This window comes from Drosophila albomicans, chromosome 3 (assembly GCF_009650485.2).
Source record: "Drosophila albomicans strain 15112-1751.03 chromosome 3, ASM965048v2, whole genome shotgun sequence".
Taxonomy (NCBI): Eukaryota; Metazoa; Arthropoda; class Insecta; order Diptera; family Drosophilidae; genus Drosophila; species Drosophila albomicans.
In genome coordinates, this window is record NC_047629.2 from 46326057 (window position 1) to 46350698 (window position 24642).

Genomic DNA, 24642 nt, shown 5'->3' on the forward strand with positions numbered 1-24642 from the left:
TCATACAGCAAATAAGACACTGGATCTGGATACACTTGATGCTGATCGCCTGGAGAAGATTCGCCAGCTGGAAAGCTATGCTCCACCCACCAAGGTTGAAGTGGAGGAGAAGGGCCAGAAGCCCATCTTCCTCACTCCGCTCAGCAATTTGGAGCATCTGAAGGAGGGCGAGCACGCTCACTTGGAATGCCGCGTTGAGCCCATCAACGATCCCAACCTGAAGGTGGAATGGTTCTGCAATGGCAAGCAATTGCCCACTGGCCATCGTTATCGCACCACCCACGACTTTGGCTACGTTGCTCTGGATATCCTCTACGTTTATGGCGAGGATACTGGCACCTACATGTGCAAGGCTACCAATTTGCTGGGTGAGGCTGTCAACACTTGCAATGTGCGTGTGTTGAATCGTCGTAGCATGATTCTGGATACTCAGCATCCCGATGCTTTGGAGAAGATCCAGAAACTCGAATCGAAGGTAGTCACCACTCGCACTGAGGTCGGCGATCATCCCATTGGTCCACCTCACTTCACCGCCGAACTGCGCGGATCCACGGAGATCTACGAGGGTCAAACTGCTCACTTTGAGGCCCAAGTGGCACCTGTGCATGATCCTAATTTGCGCATCGAGTTCTACCACAATGGCAAGCCTCTGCCTTCGGCAGCTCGCTTCCACATCACCTTCGACTTTGGCTATGTGTCGCTGGATATTACCCATGCCGTGGCTGAAGATGCTGGCGAATACTCGGTGCGTGCTGTCAACGCTTTGGGACAGGCTGTCTCCTCTACCAATCTGCGTGTTATTGCCCGTGGTACCATCATCTCTGACACCCAACATCCCGAGGGTCTTGAGAAGATTCGCAAGCTGGAGTCGACGGCGCCTCATCAGCGCCAGGAGATTGAAACACCTGGCACACGCCAGCGTCCAGTGTTCACTCAACCGCTGCAGAACATCGATCGCATCAACGAACATCAAACGGCTCACTTCGAGGCTCGTCTGATTCCCGTCGGTGATCCCAACTTGAAGGTTGAGTGGTACCGCAATGAGAAGCTCATTGAGGACAGCTCTAGGATTACCAAGCAACACGACTTTGGCTATGTTTCGTTGGACATCTCACACATCCGCAAGGAGGACGAGGGTGTCTACATGTGCCGTGCTGTCAATCCACTGGGCGAGGCTGTTACCACCGCTTCGATGCGTGTGGTCAGCGAGGCCAGCATTCTGATGGACACCCAACATCCCGACAGCATTAGTCGCATCCACCAGCTGGAGAAACCTCAGGCTCCTCGTCCAGTGGAACCAGAGCGTCTCTTCGAGAAGCCCATCTTCACCCAGCTGCTGACCGGTCCCTCCGAGTTGTGGGAGGGCGCTCATGCCCACTTCGAGGCACGTGTGGTGCCCGTGGGCGATCCTTCGCTCAAGTTCGAGTGGTTCATCAACGGCGTGGAGCTGCAAATGGGCTCACGTCTGCGCACTACTCACGACTTCGGCTTCGTTACTCTGGACATCACTGCTGTAGTGCCCGAGGATGCTGGCGTTTACATGTGCCGCGCCTACAACGAAGCTGGTGAGGCTGTTTCTTCGACGGCCATGAAGGTCAAGACCAAGGCCAACATCGATGGCCAGCCCTTGATTCCCGAATCCTGGGAGGCTATTCGTCTGAAGGAAGCTGCCATGAATCGTGTGCCTGAGATGTTTGTGGACTCGACACCACAGCAGGCGCCAGTGTTCACCACGCACTTGCAGAGCTACGACAAGTTGCACGAGGGCCAGCATGTGCTGCTCGAGGCTCAGGTTGAGCCACGCGCTGATCCTAATCTGCGCATCGAGTGGTTCAAGAATGGCATCTCTCTGACCACCGGTTCTCGCATTCGCAGCACCTTCGATTTCGGTCTGGTTACTTTGTCGATCAACGGATTGCGTGAGGATGACTCCGCCATCTACACCTGCAAGGCGACCAACCAGGTGGGCGAAGCTGTATCCACATCCTCGCTCAAGATCGAAGATCGTCACTGGTTGCAGGCAGAATCTCTACATCCAGATTCGCTGCCTCGCATTGGCCAGTTGGAGGCACCCAAGGAGGGACGTCCCGAGGCTCCTGAGCCTACATATGAGACTCCAGTGTTCATCACTCATTTGAACAACATTGAGTGCAAGGAGAACGACAGCGTGCGCTTCGAATGTAATGTGGAGCCAGCTCGTGACCCAACAATGGGCATCGAGTGGTTCTACAATGGAAAACCATTGCAGGCAGCTGCTAAATTCAAGTCCATCTATGACTTTGGCTATTGCGCTTTGGATTTGAGCAACAGCTATGCTGAGAACAGCGGCATCTACACTTGCAAGGCCACCAACAGCAAGGGATCAGCCACCACGTCGGGCACATTGAAGTGCACCGGTGGCAAGACTATGTTCTTGGATACCCAACATCCACAGGGCGAGAGCGGCCTGGAAGCTGTGCAGGAGACCGAAGCTGAGCTGGCTAATCGCTATGCTCAGAAGACGACCAAGCCGGAGACTCAGTATCCACCACCAGTGTGGACCAAGCCATTGCAGCAGGAGTTCCATCTCTCCGAGGCACAGCCCATCCATTTGGAGGCTAATGTAGAGCCCAAGGAGGATCCCAACTTGTTCATCGAATGGTACTTCAATGGCAAGCAATTGAACCATGGTTCTCGCTTCAAGATGACTAGCGAATTTGGTTTTGTGACCATGGACATGATTGAGGTGTACTCCAGAGATCAAGGTATCTACACCTGCAAAGCCTACAACAAGGCTGGTGAGGCCTTTACTTCGACCACCATCTTCTGTTCGAGCAAGGATAACATCATTGATTCGACACAGCATCCTAAGGGCGCCGAGGGTCTTGGACAGATTCAAGATCTAGAGGATTCCCTGCGCAAGGATGGCAGCAAGCCAGAGCAACCAGAGCAAGGAATTGCTCCTCGCTTTACCACCGAATTCGTCAACATTGTGGACATTGGCGAGGGTGAGTTGGCCCATTATGAGGCCAACCTCATTCCAGTCGGCGACCAGAGCATGGTCATCGAATGGTTCTTCAATGGCAAGGTACTCGAGGCAAGCCATCGCGTGCGCACCATCTACGCCTTTGGCACCGTTGCCCTCGAAGTGCTCGGCACTAAGATCGAAGATACCGGCACTTACACCTGCCGTGCTACCAACAAGTACGGTTCAGCCGAGATCAGCTGCACCCTGGAGTGTGTGGACAAGCCACGTGGCCAGAAGCCCAAGTTTACGTCGCACATCCAGCCGTTGGAGGGTCTGAAGGATGGCCAATCGGCTCACTTCGAATGCACCTTGATTCCAGTCAACGATCCGGAGCTCAAGGTCGAGTGGTATCACAATGGCAAGCTCATGCGTCACTCGAACCGCATCAAGACCGTCTCGGACTTTGGCTACGTCGTCCTGGATATTGCCTATCTGCAGGATCACGACAGTGGCGAGTATGTGTGCCGCGCCTGGAACAAGTATGGCGAAGACTTTACTCGCACCACCCTCAACTGCGGTGGACGCGGCGGTGTCTTCTATGACAGCTTGCAGCCCGACTCTCTGCAACGCATCCGCGAGCTGGAGTGTCCTCAGGGACAACAAACAGCTGGCGCTGCTCCTGTGGTTGCCGAGCCACCCAAGTTCATTACCCAGATCAGCGATGTTACCAAGCTGGTTGAGGGACAGAGCGCTCACTTCGAAGCGCGTCTGACTCCCATCACGGATCCCGACTTGGTGGTGGAATGGTACTTCAATGGCAAGAAACTACCACATGGTCATCGTTTCCGTACCTTCCACGACTTTGGCATTGTCATCCTCGACATTCTCTACTGCTACGAGGAGAACTCTGGTGTCTATGAGTGTCGCGCCTATAACAAGTACGGCGAAGATGTGACACGTGCTACTCTGAAGTGCGCCTCCAAGGCCAGCCTCATTCTGGACTCGCAGTTGCCACGCGGCATGGAAGGCGGCCTGGAGAAGATTGCCAATCTGGAGTACAGCATGGTGCGCACTCGCGAAGAAACCACCGAGGAGACCAAGGGCAAGGCCCCTGTCTTCACTGTGCCGTTAGAGAACATTGAGAATCTGCGCGAGGGTGAAAATGCTCACTTTGAGGCACGCATTACGCCCGCTGACGATCCCAAGCTGAAGGTGGAATGGTACTGGAATGGACGTCCATTGAAGGCGGGATCTCGCTTCCGCACTTTCTGCGACTTTGGCTTTGTCATCTTGGAGATTTCTCCCGTTTATCCCGAGGATTCTGGCGAGTATTCGTGCCGTGCTATTAACGAATATGGTGAGGCTGTGACCACAGCTACAATGAAGATCCAGGGCAAGCGCAGCATCATAATGGAATCCCAACTGCCTAAGGGTATGGAGGGCACTATTGATCGCATTGCTGAGCTCGAGGGTCTTGGCTCTCGCAACACCGAGTTTGTGCCAGAGGACGATTCTGGTAAACCACCAGAGTTCATCACGACGCCATTCGACATGGTCATCTCTGAGAATTCGCTGGCGCACTTCGAGTGCCGCCTGCAGCCTATCAACGATCCATCAATGCGTGTGGATTGGTTCCACAATGGCAAGGCCTTGTGGGCTGGCTCCCGCATCAAGACTATCAACGACTTTGGTTTTGTCATCCTCGAGATTGCCGGCTGCTACCAACGCGATACGGGTCTGTATACCTGCAAGGCAACCAACAAGCACGGTGAGGCCACTGTTTCGTGCAAGTTGCAGGTCAAGGGCCGTCAAGGCATTGTCATGGAACCACAACTGCCCTCAAACTTCCGCACTGGCACGGAGAGCTTGCAGAAGTTGGAGGAGAGCATGCACAAGCGCGAAGAGATTGTCATCGATGAGGAGCAACCCAACCCGCCCAAGTTCATTGAGGACATCAAGGATAACTTGGACGTCCCCGAGGGTGGCCCGATTCACTTCGACTGCCGCGTCGAGCCTGTCGGCGATCCAACAATGCGTATCGAATGGTTCTACAATGGACGTGTTATGGCCACTGGTTCTCGCGTGCATCAACTTAATGATTTCGGCTTTATTGCTCTGGACATCGATTACATCTATACTCGCGACTCTGGTGAATACACTTGCCGCGCTACTAACAAGTGGGGCACTGCTACTACCACCGCAAAGGTTACCTGTAAGGGCAAGCACAGCATTGTGTATGACTCGCAGCTGCCCGAGGGCATGACTGCCGAGAAGCTGAAGGAACTGGAGCGTGGACGCATCCCAGATGCTCCCAAGGTTGTTGAAGAGCAGTTTGGACCACCGAAGTTCACCACCCAGATCGCCTCGGTAACTGCCGAAGAGGCTGAGGCCGTGAGATTCGAGTGTCAAGTGGAGCCTAAGACTGATCCTAGTCTGCGCGTGGAATGGTATCGCAATGGCAAACCTCTGCCTCTGGGTCATCGTTATAGAAACGTTTTCGACATGGGCTTCGTCTCTCTGGACATTTTGTATGTGTATAGCGATGACTCTGGCGAATATGTCTGCCGTGCCGTCAATAATCACGGCGAGGATCGCACTAAGGCAACTGTTTCTTGCAAGAGTAAGTTTTATCACGATACCAATTGAATTTATTAAGCCTAATTTTTATCTTTATTTCTTCCTTATTAGAATTGCCAACAATTCTGCTGCAGAACCAGGTGCCTCGCGGCATGAAGCGCTCAGAAACGCTCACTCAGATGGAGGCTACCATCAAGAAGTACACTTCTGAGGTGCATTTGACCGAGGATGATCTGTTCGATCCTGATCGCAAGCAGCCACCTCGCTTTGTTACCCAGATCAAGGAGCAGACTTCGCTCACAGAGATGGCCAAGACCAAATTCGAGTGCCAATTGGCACCAGTTGGTGATCCAAACATGAAGGTCGAATGGTTCTTCAACGGCAAACCTTTGCTTTATAGTAAGTATTCCTATCTATATTTATAAATTGCGCGATTTTTAATTTGTCTTTGTCTATGCAGAGAATCGCTTCCAGCCCATCTACGATTTCGGTTATGTTGCCATGAACTTTGGCTGGGTTTATCCCGAGGATAGTGGCGAATACGTTTGCCGTGCCACCAACTTGTACGGCATGGACGAGACTCGCGCCATCATCAAGGTATCTGGCAAGCCTGGCATTGTCTACGATTCTCAACTGCCCGCTCACATGCAGAGCATTGATCGCATTCGTGAAATGGAAGCCTCATGGCAAGTGTGAGTATCAAAAAGTTCGCTTTATTGTTTGAAACCCTTTTGATGTGGTTATTTTGATGCATTTTTAGTGTGCCTGAGGCTGCTGATCCTGATGCGAAGCCCAGAACGAAGCCCGTGTTTGTCAGCAAGCTGGAGCCACAGACTGTTGAGGAAGGCGATCCTGCCAGATTCTGTGTTCGTGTCACTGGACATCCACGTCCTCGTGTCATGTGGCTGATTAATGGACACACTGTTGTTCACGTAAGTTATTGCTGTAAGAGTTTTTAGAAGTGCCAAGATTAAAGCTATTTCCGTGTTACTCAACAGGGCTCGCGTTACAAGCTGACTAACGATGGTATGTTCCATCTGGATATCCCGAAGACCCGTCAATACGATACTGGCAAGGTTGAGGTTATTGCCCGTAACTCTGTGGGTGAATCGATTGCTTCCACCGAATTGAGTGTTGTGGCTCGTTCCGATGACTATCGCAATGTGCTTAAGAATTCACCACGTCGTAAGTTCAATATACACTTATTTTACACACACAAATACAATGCAATTCATGCAGATATATTTCAAAATATCTGTTTATGAACTATATTAACAGCTAATAGAAATTAATACAGTGCGAAGGTTGACCCAAAATTAAAAATAATTACAAATGATTTAGAATTTAAAGAAAGTTTTCTTCGGTAATAAATTTCGATACTTTTGGTGCTTCCCTCGCAGCTTTTAGTTAGCAAAGACTCACACAAATTCACAATAAATACGCATTGTAAATATTTACATACAAACATTGATTTCTATACATAGTATATGGTATTTAATACAGTTCAAGTAGAACTAGAACCCAAGTTTATTGCTTTTCAATCACAAACCACAATATCCAGATATAATATAGATACAGAATAGATCAAACAAAATGAATCACAAACTGCCCTCATACAATATACCCTATGATCCCAAAATAATTCCCTCCAAAGAGCCTGTTATTGTCTCTTCAACGAGCCACCAAGGAGCGATTCAGCGATTCTGAACGTGAAGAACTAAGGACTCCAACAAAATAAGTATCATCGTGGACCATGGGTAGTATGGTTGTGCAAGTTGTTAGTGTGTGTTTTAAAAATATCAATCTCTCTCTATCTATCTGTCTATATTCTAAACTCTGGCTGAGCATTCAACTTCTGTCTGTCGTCATATGAAATTGAATAAAACCGCAAAGGAGTTATCAAACCTCTGTTAGAAATAATCATCTCATCATAATCTAATCTTAACGATCATTGACTATCATCTGTACCATATTTTCTACTTAATTAAATTCATGTACTAATACTAAAGCTTTTTAGGAATGCTGTTAATTTTTTTACTCAAATATGCATGTCAATAGTTGTATTTTCATTGTAATAGTTTTTGCCGTTACTCGTAGTCCTTAATGTGTGATTAACTTGTGAATTTGCTTTGGAATTTAGCCTGGTACGATTATGAATTGACCGCCTATCAGAAGGAGCGTCAGGACAACGAATTGGTAAAGGTATTCGATGAGCGTAAGCAATATTTGTCCGAACAGAGCGCCCATACCCTGAAGGGAGTTGAGCACCTGAAGCCCAAGCAATACAAGCCCCAGACTCCCGACTGGCAGCAAAATGTCAAGGCCAAGAAGAGCGAGGAGTACTACAACAAGTTGCAGGAACTCGAAACCGAGCAGCTTCTCAAGGAGACCAATTTGCGCAAGGATAACCATCAATACGCCATTCCTGGCGAAAAGGTTGTGAGCAGCTCGGCTGCCAAGGGCATGGCCCAATCCTATGAAGAAAATCTGTAAGTACTTTTAACATTTAGTCTAATATCAACCAAACTTTAATATAATTCCCTTTTCTTAACAGTCAAGAGCAAACCCACACCACTCAGGTTAAGGCTGCACCACAAAAGGGCACAGCCGAGCCTTCAGAGTCCTCTGTGCATGGACGTGAAGTGCACATGAACAAGCAGCAACAGGTGCAGAAGGAAATCCAGGGTGACTTGGAGATTACACGCAAGATCACTGCCACCGAGACCACCGAAGTGGAGCACAAGGGTACCATTCAGGAGCGCGTTGTGAAGGGTCCAGTTAAGCCCGCCAAGGCACCTGTCTTCACAAAGAAGATTCAACCATGCCGTGTCTTCGAGAACGAGCAGGCCAAGTTCGAGGTGGAGTTCGAGGGCGAACCCATGCCCACTGTGAAGTGGTACCGCGAGAGTTTCCCCATTCAAAACTCACCCGATCTGCAGATTCACACGTTCAGCGGCAAGTCGATTCTGATTATTCGCCAAGTCTTCATTGAGGATTCGGCTGTATTCTCGTGTGTGGCCGAGAACCGCGGCGGAACTGCCAAGTGCAGTGCTAATTTGGTTGTGGAGGAGCGTAGACGCGCCGGCAAGGGCGGCATTCAGCCCCCAAGCTTTGTGACCACCATTCAGAGCACCACTGTCGCCACCGGCCAATTGGCTCGTTTCGATGCTAAGGTAACTGGCACTCGCCCCATGGATGTGTACTGGCTGAAGAATGGCATGAAGATTCAGCCAAGTATTAAATTCAAGATGCTCGAGGAGGACAGCGTGCACACTTTGCTCATTATCGAACCCTTCGCCGAGGATTCTGGTCGTTATGAGTGTGTGGCTGTAAATGCCGCTGGTGAGGCACGCTGCGATGGCGATTGCGTTGTTCAATCTCCCAGCAAGCCCGATAAGCCAACCACACCAGGTAGCGAGAAGGCTCCCCACATCATTGAGCAACTGAAGAGCCAATCTGTTGAGGAGGGCAGCAAGGTGATTTTCCGCTGTCGCGTGGATGGCAAGCCGACGCCCACAGCTCGTTGGATGCGTGGCGAGAACTTCGTGAAGCCATCGCGCTACTTCCAGATGACGCGTCAAGGTGAATACTATCAGCTCATCATCTCGGAGGCATTCCCCGAGGATGAGGGCACCTACAAGTGCGTCGCCGAGAACAAATTGGGCAGCATTCAGACCAGTGCTCAGTTGAAGGTGCGTCCCATCGAGAATTTGGATGCTCCACCAACCATTACGGCTCTAAAGGATGTCTCCGTCAGCGAGGGCATGCCTGCACAGTTCAAGACCACGGTCACAGGCAAGGTGAAGGCTACCAGCGTCCAATGGTTCCGCGAGGGCCAATTGATTCCGGAAACACCCGATTTCCAGGTAGGTTAAACACAAAACCAAATCCGCTAATTTCCCCCAATTTAGAAAAGGGTTTTAGTTTGATTTTCAATAACAATTTATGTGGCTCTTTTCAGATGATCTTTGATGGCAACAGTGCCGTCCTGTTGATTGGTACCACCTATGAGGAGGATTCGGGCATCTTTACAGTGCGTGTGACTTCGTCTACGGGACAAGTCGAATCATCAGCCAAACTGACTGTTAAAAGTAAGGATTAAACTAAAAACTAAGTAAACCAAAAACCAGAGTTCGATAACAACAGCGACAACAAGAAAACAAGAAACCGTAAGCGAACAGTGTTCGAAAACTCCAAAGAATGCTCAAAACACAACAACGACCAAAAAAAAAAACGATTTTAAAAAATCTATAAAAATATTTATACATTTTTTTTACGTAACGGATCCTTACCATACTCTGACGTATTACAACAACAAGTCCAACTATTGTCAATAACTAGTCGTAAAAGTTTGAGAGTGAAGAATATTTTAAAACGAATTATTCGATTCGAAAGAATTTTATAGTTTCGATTTCTACTTCAACTATGATTTTTATTTTTATTTATTTTTTTATTGAAAAAGCAACGAACGAGTTTTTATTACTAACAATTTCAATATGTGAACCCAAGCAACAATTCTAAATGGAAGATGTTTAACACGATAAATTCTAACTAAAGAAAAGAAACAAAAAAAAAAACAAACTAAAAGCAAGTTTAATTAAAGGAAAACACAAAACATAATAAAAATAATTACAAGTATTTTGCAATATAAATATTTATAGATCATTTTCTTTTGTGGCAGTGCCAATCAACAGGGAATTGCTTGTCGGTTGAAAACGAAAATCGAAATATTTAAAATTTGAAATTTGAGTGAAACTCAAAAATGAAAATGTGAACGAAAGAAAAGCGCTCAGCAAATAGAAAATAGCTTGCCCCTTCGAGATGAGTTGAGTGGAATTATAAATATAAATAAGACCACTATGTACTTTCATAGTTGAGAATATATAGAAGACGGCACAGACATAGGCACTTTAAAAATACATGCAATATACATAATGTTAAGATTCAGTATGTTCTGTATAATCTGTAGCCCCACCTCCACCTCCCTGGGAATTAGAAACATTTGTCGGAATAGTTTTGGGGCCGTGTGCAAAACGCACATTTGTCCCGCCTCCGCTCGAGCATGAACGTTTTATTTTTTCATTTGAATTTGAATTTGAATATTAGCATAAAATATTGTGGATGACACATCTAGCGCAGACTGTTCTTTGTAGCTTTCGGTGCTGCTCCCAAAAGATATCCCCCATAGATACCAGATATATCCGAGCACCCAGATCATGAACGTGCGCAAAAGTAGCTCAACCAAAAGGGGGGTACAAGCTGCACACTAATGAGGAAAGCAATAGAAACAGCAGGCAGCATCAGCAACGGTGAAGAGCGAAAATATCGAAAGCCATTGCAGACATTGAATTTCAGTTGCCAGCAGAGACCAGATTATCTATATGCATAGCATACAGTATAGATATATACCTCCACACTATATATGTATATGACCCATTCTATTTTCAAATTGTTTTTGGAAAATGTTGCTTTGAAAACTAATTTCCAATAGATTAGCTAAAAAACGTTTATATTTTTAGACCAGAGAACTGTCTGGATATTATTCACTTTGTGGCTACAATGAAAGGCAACATTTTATGTATTTTTCAAGTAAATCGTGAAATTTATTTCATTTTTCTTTCGCTTTCGAAGCATATATTGGCTTTCAATGTACAAGCGCTTTTCAAAATAAACTGACATTTAGATCAGGCAAAAATAAAATAATTAATTACCTACAAGTTGTTTGTTTCAATGCAGACCCCATCGGCCAAAGGCACAACATCGATGTAGAATCTAAATTGTAGATACAGCACCCATAACATAAATATACCTGTAGTTCTACAGCAGCCATTAGACATGAGAACATGAATAAATGACTCTGTTTATGGTGCATAAATGATTTTAATTAATTCAATCAGTTACGGCAGTTCACTCATCGTCATCTTGGGCTTATGCCTCACTCTCTGAATCATTTATTTGATTTGATTTCTTATTTTTAGACGTTGACCAATTCTCGAATTTTGTATCCAACCGAAAACATGTTGCAGTCCCCCTGTGCAAAAGAAAATGCAAGTTAGAATACATTTTTTAGGCTTCCCAAATTGGAACGAATCAAACTTTTACCAACAACTCAAACTCCAGCTTTGACTTGAACATGAACTCGTACTTCTACTTAAGATCCAGACAGACGTTGACGTCCAGTTAAAGTTGTCAGCAAACAATGATAGATGATGAATCTGACAATCCTCGAAACATATTATAATTTGTATTGTTTATTTAATTTACATACATTTATTTATTTTGTAGTGATGTTGCATGAGATTTTATTATTCATTTTTTATTGCCGCTTTTTACTACTAATTCGTTTCGTTTCCACTTTCTGTTATCATTCTTTATCAAAACGTTGCATTTCCAAGAACAAAACAAAAAACACATTTTGTAAAAACAAAACGAATAAGACGAATTATCTTAATCTATCATTCGATCCTATCCGATCTAAAGTATTTGCCGCTTTTGCTGCCGATGCTATTACATCCATTATATATTTTGTATCTTGTGGTAAAAACGCTTTACTAAAAAATTAATCATAAAAACTCATGCGACTTTCGTTTTAAGTTCAATATACGAATACATGGAGATATAATTGTAATCTGCCAGTTAATTAATGTTTATGTTTATGTTTACTTTTCCGTGTATCTCTTTAAGTGTTCGATCCTTCCCGATTGATCATTAATATCACGTCACTTCTTTGTTGTTTAATTGTATTTCTATGATTCGATTTCTCATGTATTTAATACTTAAAACCAATATCGCGTCTTTATCAAATAAATCAAAGCAAAATGCATCATATTTGACATTCGTGTTTGGCTCCATGCTTTGCGCATCCTTTTTTTGCTGTTTGCTGCCGCTGCTGCTGTTGCTGCTTTTCAATTGCAAGCGCGCATCAATCACAGGTACAGGTAAATGTATACGTATATTATTATGTTTATTGTTTTATTGAATTGAAAAAAACACACTTAAGAGGATTGCACTTTACGAAACGAACAACACACTATTCAATACGGCCCCGTTAGGCAACTGTCTACCTTCTGTGCTCGATTGTTGTCTACATGAGAATGAGATGTCGGTCGAATGCGCTGCGCTCCGATGCGATGCGGTGCGGTGCGATGCTTACCCAAAAATACATACATATGCCAAATACAGACACACCCCGCCCAACAGCATACTACTCAACGAGCTGTTTACCCCACCTGGTGACGTAGCCGCCACTAATCATTAATCTATTTTTGGGCGTATTGTAAACAAGCATTTGAATTGTGTGCTTTCTCTCAATTGTACTCAACTTGGCACTCGATTTTAATAAATGTACCTCAATCACAATGATAATTATGCAAATGATGTTAATGCTTAAGATGATTAAGCTGCTGCTGTACTTAGCCAATGATGAGCAATGACTGTCGCATTGATTATGTGCCAGCAAAATAAGAAAAAAAATAAAAATAAAATGTACCAGCAGGTTAATGCCAGAGTCTCAACCGATTCGTCACACCCCATTAATGATTCATGAATAATGCTCGTATATTCTTTTTATCAATGTCATACGCTTAAGTTAGATTTGGCAGAGGCGACTTGGCCAATTATTGATTCACGGTCAAAACACAGATGAGCTGTCATTTCAAGAGTTTGTAGACCAGAATGATTTGTGGGGGTCGCGCTCCTCCGGGCCACGAATGCATACTCATACAAGCCCAAGCAGAATTATTTATTTCTTTCTTACGTTCCGCCATGCTATTTGAAAATTTTCTGCACTAAATTTATATTTTCAAGTTCATTGTTTGTGCCGAGTGTGTGTATATGCAAAAGAATTTTTATTTATTTTTAATATGCAAAGCTCCATGTCAAGAGGCGCCAAATAGCAACAACAATTTAGTTTTATGAGGTATGTATCAAGTTGCCAAGGCCAAAATGTTCATCATAGCAAAGGTAAGCCATCGAGTATATCGTTAGAATCAGTTGTTGTGAACTCTGGATTGTGTCTCCCTCCTCCCTCATTTGCTGTATTAACAGAGAAACTTCCGTTTCAACTTTTAGAGCGACGTATCTCGGCTTATCAATTACGTACGATTGATTCTGTCGAAGATGAGTCTTCATCCTCTGGAAGGGAAGATGGCCCTGATTCGCCCCATCAATTCCCACAGCAGCCACAGACTGGCGAATATGGTCAGTTCCTGGCCGTCAATGGCCAAGCTCAGCACCAGGGACGTTCGCGTACCAAAAAACCAAAGGTGCGCAGCAAATCTCTGCAGCCACCCACAAATGTTGTGCCATGGCGCAAGTCGTCGCGTCCGCATCGTGGACGCTCTCTAGACAAGCAACCGTTCTTGCCAGGCTTCAAGCCAGAACCAGTCAAGTCCTGGACTGAAGAGACAATCAGTTTGAAGGCAACACCTATTGAGAAAAAGAAGCCGACTCCCAAATTGGAGGCAGCCACTGTTGTTCTCAAGTCGATTAAGACAGAACGCGATCAAGGCATCATGAGTCTGGGTGCCACATTAGAGCAAATTATTGCCGGCAAGACAGAAAAGGAAGCGGTGCCATGGATAACCATGCGTGATAAACTTAAGCAGGTCGAGAGTGTCCAGGAGCAGCTTAACAAGTTTGATATTGATGAGGTGTACTTGCGACCACTCGAGGGACAAATTGAGACAGATCAGCAGCTGCCACAGCAAGCTCAAGTGGAGCAAGTGCAGCGTAGCAAGGAAATTCAACGTCTTAAGAGTATGGAGAGCGTGGAAATTATGGAAATGACTGATCAGATCGACAAGCTTATTACCCAACAGCAAAACAATAAGGATCTGATTCCATGGAAGGAAATGCGCCAGCAACTAAAGAGTGTGCAGCGTGTAACCAAGCAAATGGATAAATTTAAGATCGAGGAAGTCGAGTTACGCCATCTTCAGGCTCAGCAGGCAATCAGCGAAGAGTTCCAATCGACAGCCGAAGATACTGTTGTAATGACAATCGATGAAAGCTCTAAGGGTTCAATTACCAAGGTTTTGCAACGCGATCAGATTCAGCACTATGAAGATCAATCAAATCTTTACAAGCAACAGTTTATCAGCACTGAAGAGTCGAATATTATGCATATTTCCGAGCGTGAAAAACTTGAAGCTCAGAGATTGATCAGCGAACAGCAAGCTGTGAATTGGAGACAACAACAGCAACGTCCGCAACTGCAGCCTCTCACTTCAGTCGAAGATACAATTTCGCAGACTAGCGAGCGTCAGCGCCTTGTACAGCAGCAGAGCCTTCTCGAGGAGGCACAGCGTCAGCAGTACACACAAATCGAGGACTCTCAAATGATGACTCTTGAGCAATATGAGCATCAGAAGATGATCAATCAGCTCACACAGCAAGAAGCTTACAACTGGCGTCAGCCACAACATCCCCAGAAGTTTGTTCAGGTCGAAGATTCATCTCTGTTGCACCTTCAAGAGCGCCAGGATACACAGGAGCAACAACTAGTGCAGCAACAGCCTGTTATGTGGGAGCGTGGCAAGAAGAAACCTCAACAAGTACAAACTCAAGTACCAGCAGGTCCAATTCAACAACAGTTCGAGGAGAAACCAAAGACATATGAGGAAATGCACGATGAGCTGATCGAACCAGTTCCAGTTGAACAACCCGAACCAGTTCCAGTTATGTGGGAGCGAGGCAAAAAGAAACAGCCTCAACCACAACCGAAAACTTATGAAGAGCTCCACGACGTGTTGGATGAACCTGTTGCTCCTCAGCAAGTGGATCAAGTTCCTGTTATGTGGGAACGAGGAAAGAAAAAACTTCTTACGCAAGAGACTGCCACAATTTCCCAAGAAACCGTGCAGACGTCTCAAGTGGTTGAACAACAAATTGTCGAGGAGACTAAGAAGACTGCAGTGCGTCGTGTAATACCGCCACGTGAGCCTGAGCAGAAGGTTGAGCAGGTTACGTTGAAGCCAACGCCACGACTGCGTCCAAAGGAAGCTCAAAAGGCCGAGGAATTCCAATTGAAGCCGCTTAAGACCACAAAGACTGTTCAACAGGCCGTCCAGGAGACAGCTCTAAAGGCTTACGAAGAAGCTACTGACGAATTGGTTGAGGATGTTGTGCAGCAGATAGAAGAGCAACCACAACCCGTAATGTGGGAACGTGGAAAGAAGACTATGCCTCAACAATCTGTGGAGCAAGTGCAGGATATTCCAAAAACTCTTGAAGTGGCTGTCGATACTTTGGAAGAAGAGACCGTTAAGCCTGAAGAACCTCAACCGCAGCCAGTGATGTGGGAGCGTGGCAAGAAGAAGCCTAAGCAGGTGCAGCCTCAAGAGATTCCCAAATCACTTGAAGTCGCTGTTGATACAATTGATGAAGAAACTATACCAATTGTTCAGCCTGAACCTCAGCCTGTGATGTGGGAGCGTGGTAAGAAGAAGAAACCACAGCCCCAGCAAGTTGTTGAAGAGAAAATCGAAGAAGTTCCAAATAAGACTTACGAAGAAGCAGTCGACGTATTGCCCGAGGAAGTTAAGGTAGAAGAAAAACCAGAACCTGTTTTATGGCAACGTGGCAAGAAGAAGGTACCACAGCCTAAACCATCTGAAGAACAGCATCCTGATGAAGTTGATGCAACAGTTCAAGACGTTGTTGAAGTGGAAGAAGAGATTGTTGAGGAAAAGCGAAAGGTTAAGAAGGTAAAGAAACCAAAGCCAGCAGTCGAAGCTCCAGAACAAGTTGAGGAAGAGGTCCCTGAGGTAGAAGAAGAGATTATTGAGGAGCAAGAAGAGATTGTCGAAGAAAAGCGAAAGGTAAAGAAAGCTAAGAAACCAAAGAAATCTGTTGAGGTGACTGAGGAAACAGAGCAACCTGTTGAGGAAAATTCCTCAAGAGGAAGTCGTAGAAGAAGAAGAAGAGGCGATTGAAGAACAGACTGAGGTTGTTGAAGAAAAGCGCAAGGTGAAGAAAACAAAGAAACCTAAAAAACCTGTTGAAATTTCTGAAGAAGTGGAACCTATTGTGGAAGACATTCCCCAAGAGGAAGAGCTCATTGAAGAACAGGAGGAGATTGTTGAAGAAAAACGCAAGGTCAAAAAGACAAGGAAACCCAAGGTTAAGGAAACCACACAGGATGAAGAGCAGCCCGAAGAGCAACCTGAAGAACAACCCGAAGAAGTTGAAGAAATAGAGACCGCTCCAGTTGAAGAACCAAAGAAAAAGAAGCCAGTGGTCCAGAAACCGGAAGTTGAGCAAGTCGAGAAGGTTACGCTGAAGCCAGTTCCAAGGAAGCCTCATCAACTTCCCGAAAAGGAACAAGTCGAAGAGGTAACACTGAAACCACGTCCAAAAACCAGTATTGTTACAGAAACGCAACAGCCTGAAACAACAGAGACTGAGTTTGTTGAAAGAGAGAAAGTGGTTACATTCGAAGATCAAGTGGTCGATGTTACGAAGAAACGCGTAAAAAAGAAGAAGCCAAAGGCGCAACCCGAAGGACAGGAACCTGTTGAAGAACCAAATGAAGATATTGAAGAACCTGAAGAAGAAACTCAACCTGAAGAGACTGAACTTGTCGAAAACATTGTCGAAGAGCAGGTTCTCGAGGCAGATACTCCTAAGGAGACTGTTACCAAATTGAGACCAAAGAAGGAACAAGTTGTCGAAGTGGTTGAGGAAGTATCTTTAAAGCCTGTCATTAGACCGAAGAAACAATTGCCTCAAGAAGCTACGATTGAAGAAGTGCATCTTAAGCCAACAAAACGTACAACTACGAAACCAGAAGAGGTTAAGCTCGAAGAAGTTGACCTGCAACATGTTGAAAAGCTGGAACAGGAAGTCGTACAGGAAGAGAAACGTAAAGTCAAGAAGGTGAAGAAGCCAAAGGCTGAAGAATTGCCTGAAATCCCTGATGCAGAACCCACTGTCCTGGAAGAAGCCGAACACATTGACATTGAGAAGGAGCCCAAGCCACAGGAGGAACAACCACAGGTTCCATGGAAACGTGGTGAGAAGAAGAAGCCTGTTGCTGAACCTCTAGAGGAAAAGAAGTGGCCAACTGGCAAGCGTCGACCACTCCCCGAGGAGCAGCCAGAAGAGGTACATTTGAAACCTATACCATCCAAGCCGGAGGAAGTGCCAGCCAAGCCAGAGAAGGCTATTCCTGGACCAGAGCTTGTGCCGGAGGAAAAGGTCGAAAGCGAGGATGAGATTTCTGACCTCGAACCTCTTAAGATTCCTGACGATAAACAACCTAAAGAAAAGGTTAAGAAAGAAAAGAAGAAGAAACCCAAGTTGAAGAAGGCTACGCCATCGGTGGATGAAGTATCGGCAGAAGTGGCCGAGCCATTTGCTGAACCTATTGCAGAAGAGGATCAAGTCGAAGAACTGCCAGTTGATGATGTTAAGGTAGTTGCGGTATCCGAGGATGTGCAGCCAGAGGAAGAAGTTGTAATCACTGATAGTGCACCCGAAACGAAACAAAAGGCGCACAAGAAACGTACAAAGCCCCTGAAACAAGCTTCAGTAGAGGGGCAACCGCAGCTCCTAGAATCTGCCGTTGCGGAAATCGAAAAGGCTGATGAAATTTCCCAAGAGATCTCACAAAAGACTATAACTTTATTGAAGAAGACTGAAGACACAAGACCTCAATTCATTACAACCGAACAGCTAATCGAGCTTGACGTTGAAGACGTGAGACGTGATCTCGAAATGAAACTCACTTCCAACATTATCAAGAAGGAGAAACGTCGTGTTGTGCTTGATGACAGCCAGCCATTGCCCGAATTGGAGCTTATCACACAGAAACGCATTCAAGAGGGTATTGACAAAGTGGCTGATGAAGAACTCATCGAGGATCAACAGTTGACCCAAAACGTCGAGGAAACTACAACCTCGGAGGTTATCGGTCAAGAGCGTAAGCTGGTTAGGAAGAAGAAGAAGGAGATTAAGCCCCCTCGCATCACCGAGAAGCTACGTCCCCGGCAATGTGTTCCTGAGGAGCCCACAGTCCTCGAGTGCAAGGTGGAAGGTGTACCTTTCCCAGAGATTAATTGGTACTTTAACGATATGCTGCTATTCGCATCGGAGAAGTATGAAATCACCGTCGTGGAGCAGGTGGCACAACTGAAGATTGCGAAGGTCACACCAAGCGACGTGGGTGTCTATACATGTGAGGCAAAGAACGAGGCTGGAGTGGCCACAAGTCGCACCAACATAATATTAGGTAAGTTCCCACTATACAATAAATACATTTATTTTTGCTCCATCGTAAGTCACATATAAGATTCCAAGAGAATTTTTTGTGTAATAACTATTTAACTTCTTGAACGAACCCATCTTATCATAACTTCCTTGAATTTATACCTTATACCCACAAAAAAACACAAACAACACTTTAATATACTTCTTATTCACAACGAATACAGAAAAAGAACAAGGAGTCGCGCCGCAGTTTACGAAGCCGCTTAAGATAGTCTTTACAGAAGAGAAAGAGCCTGAGCGGCTCAAGGTTACTGTTACATGTCAGGTCGCAGGCAAGCCGAAACCTCAAGTTAAATGGTATCGTGGCATCGAGGAGGTCATACCCAATGAAGCCTTGCAGATGTTCTATGACGAACAGACGGGTGATGTCGTCTTGGAGGTGATGAATCCAACGCCCAATGAGGCTATTACCTATTCGATACAGGCGCAGAATCAATTTGGACGCGCCATTGGCAATGCCAATATTATGAGTCGTGTCGATGAAGTACCCAGGGAGATACTCAAAGCACCCACAATCACGCCACTGAGTGCCATGGTTATTCCAAATGGTGGCACCTTGCTCTTTGAGGCGAAATACGATGGAACTCCAAAGCCTGAGATTAAATGGCTGCGCAATGGTCGTGAGATCATCGAAAATGAAGAGACCACAATAGAAACAACTGAGACGACAACCACCATAAGAGTTATCAATATGACGAGAAAGCGCACCGGCAAATATGAGGTTTGCGCTAAGAATAAGGTGGGCGAAGCCAAGTCTTCGGGTTCGGTGGTCGTTTCGGATCAAAAGCCAGATAAGCAAATCAAGGCACCTCGCTTCATTCAACCATTGGAGCCCAAATACTTTGGAGAACATGAGGTTGCAATACTTGAGGCGGTTGTTGATTCAGAGCCACTTTCATCGTTCCAATGGTTTGTGCATAATGAGCCCATTAAGAGCTCCAATGAATGCCGCATTGTTAGCCAGGCCAACAAGTCGACGCTTTTGATTGAGGACTTCCAAAAGAAATTCACTGGGCCTTTCACTTGTCGGGCTGAGAATGTTGGTGGCTCTGTTACCTCGACAGCAACAGTAAATATGCTGGAAGCATTGCCACAGGAAGAAGCAGTTGAATTTGAATCGCCACGCTTCATTGAGGAATTGATTCAGCCCGTTGAGGTAATGGATGGTGAGGCGCTGCAGTTGACTTGTCAAGTGACAGGCAAGCCCACGCCTAAAGTTGAGTGGTATCACAATGAGGAGAAAATATCCGAAACAAAAGAAACGACTATTTCCCAGGATTTGCAAGGAATTTGCCAGCTGCAAATAACGGAAGTATTCCCTGAAAACCAGGGTGAATATAAATGCGTTGCCACCAATAAGATTGGCAAGAGCGTTACAGCAACGACAGTTAATATTCAAGGTACTTTGATGGTATCCATTGATCCAGTTTATTGATTGTTAACAATAGAAATACATACAACTAGGAAATGTAGCATATACTCGTAGTCGAACCATATGCTTTACAATTCACACTACATATTAGGATTTCCAATAACTACACTCTCCCGCCTTTCTCTATCCTTCTGTTTTAATCGCTGTGAAAAATACTATGTTCTGTTGAATCCTTTTTACTAACTCAACTCTCGGACAAGTTGCATGTTATTCTGTATATGAATCAAGTCCCAAATCGAAATCAGTTTGCTGAATTCCTTTTGTAAATAATTCTTCACGTTTTTGCGTTTGTTTCAAATTCAGTTCATATTCGCATGTGGTAAGCTGTCGCTTATATTGATCAACTTTCCAAATATTCTTTTAGCATTTGAATATATCCCCGATTCTGAAATCACTGGACTCACAGGATCTGAGGAGGATCTACTTGATAGAGTAAGAGTGATTGTAGTAAATGACGTTTGCATAGGTTTTGAAGCTAACATTTCGTATTCCCCATATAATGACACCGTTTTAGACTATCTCAATCGACGAACAAGCACCGAAAATTATTAAAAAGCTACCTGAAAAAATCGAACCCAAAGAGGGTGAGCAAGCCAAATTGGAAGTTAAGGTTATTGGTAAGCCAAAACCAAAAGTCAAATGGCTACGTGACGACGAACAGATATTCGCTTCCGAGGAATATCAAATCGAAAATTTCGACGATGGGACCTCAGTATTGGTCATCAATCATGTATATCCCGATGATTTGGGCACAATTAGTTTTGAAGCTTACAATCCTTTGGGAGTGGCGGTAACCACAGCACTATTTGCAGTCGAAGGTACTGTTTTGGTTTATGTGATATACTTTGTATATATTATATTAAAAACGCTTAATAATCTGATGGAAAAAGTCTTGGAATTGTTAGTAAAATTCTCTTTCAGATCTGCAGCAGCAATACCGAATTTCCTTTTATATCCCTATCCCTATACTTGTAACTCCCTGATAACATTCCAACTCGAATTCCACACACTCAGAATTTAGAATTTAGTGACAGACTTTGATACACTTAAGGAAACATAAGAAATTATTCTAGGGATTTCACACAGATAATGTTGAAGATATAATAATAATATACAAATCCTATCCATTTCTACTATAATTGCATTGCACACCAAATAGGCATCGTTGGATCCAAGGACTACCGCAAGCCTGAGTGGGTGTCTCACATGGAGGAGATGCAAGTCGCTCTCAAAGGTATGTATTGAAAATCTGACAAAATAACCGAACTTTACCACTGTTATGTGTATATGTGTTTTAATTTTCGTGTTTTCAACACACAAATGTATTCCGTACTCTTGTCCTAAATCACAAACAACATTTCACAAACGTCTGTCACTCTCTATTCTGTCTGTCTCTATTGTACTCGTCCTTGTATTATACAATGTTTCGTACAACAAAAATAAACAAACAAACAACAACATAAAACTACTATGTGAACATGTCTCGAAATCGTCCAAACAAATGTGTATTTCGTTATTGTCTCAGTCCTCACAGCTATAAGGCTTATGTCCTCCCCCTCCCCCCAACGCTTAGACAACCCCCCCACCAACAATCCAAACTTAAAACATAATATCTGACATTATTCTAAAAGTATACGCCAATAGAATTATTAGTATAAACTTTTATCGTATATATATTTTCTTACAGTATCAGTATCTCATCTGCAAGTAATTGGTTGTGTTTAATAATTTGAATACTATTATTTTTTTTTTTTTTTTTTCCAAATTTATACTAACGTTTATTGAAATTAAATTGTTCAAAAGAAATTTTATGACATTCCCCCTACACAAAACAATATGCTGCTTGCCCAATATTCTATATATCACCTACATAACTATGTAAATACAATACATTTATGTTATGTTCATTATGTATTTCCATGTAAATTAATCTATTATTTGTTTGATTTGCGCATTACTACCTCATCACAAAACAGACAAACAATTTACAGTTACAAATACAAATTACTCAAGTAAACTATGCCAAAGAAAAACTTATTGTAAGTACAACACCACAACATAACAATCTCAATCTAGAATTTCTGTTGCATGTCGTATGTATCTAAATAATGGATAGTTGTTAGATTCTAATAAATAGATCTATTGTTAAATTTATATGCTTATAGCTGCTAAATGCTCGCCATCGCTACTAAATGAAATGCGTGACTGCCGTGCTGCCTTAGGCGAAACAGCAAAATTCACAATACAATTTGCAGGCAATCCTAAACCAGGTACTGTATAATCTGTAGACATCAAGCAGGATGCAGGGAATTATTGATGGAGATTGGTTTTACTGGTTTTGTAGATATTCAGTGGTATTTCAACAATGTGCAACTTAGGTCGTCTGAAAAGTATCGCATGGTAGTTGAGGAATCTGAAGCATCTTTAGAAATTCTAAAGATTACAAATGAAGACTGCGGTTACTACAATTGCAAACTTATCAATGAGATCGGCATGACGATGACACGCGCCAAGTTCGACATATCATCGACATCTTCAGTTGTAGAGGAGGTCAAGACGAAGACAACTGTGAAAAAGAAGGCGGGCAAAAAAACATCCACGATGGCGAAAAGATCTAGCGCGTCTGAATCCCAGACGTTACATAAGACTGAGATCCGAGTAGTGCCAGCAAGTAGTCTAGAGACTACAGTGAATATTGTCAAAATCAAACAGGCTGTGCCTATTATCGTCGAACAGAGTGGAGTTTCTAAAGTTATGCAGGTTAAAGATCGCAAGATTGCGGATGCCGAACAGCGCAGTAGCAGAATCATTGAAGAAATAGAAGAAGACGACGAAGAGCAGGTTGAAGAAGAAGTAGTAGTAGAGAAGAAAGAATATACATCAAGCAAATCCATATTACTTACCGAATCTGTGCAGTTAATACGCACAAAAATTACGCAGAAAACCATAAAAATAGAAGATATCTACGAGATAAGTCATCATGAAGAGGTGCAGTGGTTGCTTGAGTCCGTCGAGGCCGAATCCTTTGGCAAAATCGGCGAGGCAGCTCTCAGAGATTTGGCCACGATTGGAGTTCTACTGCGCTATGGTTGTACTCATTATGAGATCACATATATGTACGAACAAAATATCTTCATATCTCTGCAAAAGCCAGAGTCGCAATCGGCTTTAGTTCAGCTCGTGGAACGTGAGGGCCACGAGGAGCTGATAACTCATATTTTGAGTGAATCGTCTAACGAAGATGAGACTACATTGGCAGCAACTGTTGGTTTCAAGGCATTCATTCGCATGATTCAGACTTATGAAATTACCATAGAGACGGTTATAAGAAAGTTTCATAGGGAGGATTTCATCTCGCACGATTGGAAGATATGTGGAAAGGAGGTTTGCAATTCTGTTTTTTTGTTTGTGTTTTGTTTTTGAGGTTGAGTAGATAGTTGAAATGCCATAATCAAAAATCATTTCATAATTTGATTGGAATCTAATTGAATAAAAGGCATTTCAACTTCCGTGACCTATGAATGTTTTTTTCTTCTCGTGAGAAGCAATATTTTCAATTAGCGTATTGACATTCTATTTTTATAAACTTTTATCTACACGATTCGCTGAAATCTAGAGAATAGTAGAGACATCCCAGATTATTGAAAGTCACGAAGCCATAACGCATGTGAAAATCGGTGAGTAATTCGTCGATAGATCAAAACTTCTCTCATCTAAGAGAATGTAGTTGAACACGCTTCTTATGCGCACAGTACTGAAAAATTGTATTTATTTCTTTTTATTTTCAAAATATAAAACTGCTTTGTAAAAATGCCTGCGCTTTACGTGCCAATCCCAACAAAAAACTTAATCTAACACAAACGTAGAGGAAACATTTGTCGAGGAACGCACGATAGTTGTCGATGAAGGTTTGAACATAAACACTGATGAACTGTAAAACTGTACCCCAATGAACTACTCAACAACAATTGCATAATATAATAATAATTACAACAACAACAATTACAAATAACAATAATCAATATTGACTTTCAAAATACAACAATTAAATTATGTTAAACCAAAAACCAAATCATGTGTATATTCTAAAAAAGACGCCTACAGAGAACTCAAATTGAACTCCTATTAATCCTTAATAACTACCTACTACTACGTAGAATTGACTTTGCAGTCTGTTGTCATATAAGCTTTTTATAAAATTTTGTTTTATTTGCAAAACTAAATGCTTTTACTTACCTGAATGGGACCAGAGTAGAAGTGCTTCATATTTATTTCTTTCTTTTTGCACGCAATATCAAAGTGGATGATGCACCTTGAGGTAAGTTAGCCTTACAAAGACGTAATATGTATATTTTGTTTGTCTGTTTGGCTTTTGTTTTATGTCACCAACAAAACCACAATCTGTAAATATAAAGAA

The 24642-nt window shown here is 43.8% G+C and overlaps 1 protein-coding gene across 1 annotated transcript in view; it reads left to right on the forward strand.

Moving 5' to 3' along the window:
* Window positions 1-24642, forward strand: part of LOC117567728 (titin) — a 121180-nt gene that overhangs the window by 52909 nt on the left and 43629 nt on the right. The window contains 6 exon segments of the mRNA XM_052005716.1: window positions 9-5567; window positions 5636-5923; window positions 5985-6216; window positions 6285-6456; window positions 6523-6709; window positions 21385-21459. Coding sequence (XP_051861676.1) covers window positions 9-5567; window positions 5636-5923; window positions 5985-6216; window positions 6285-6456; window positions 6523-6709; window positions 21385-21459 — 6513 coding nt within the window.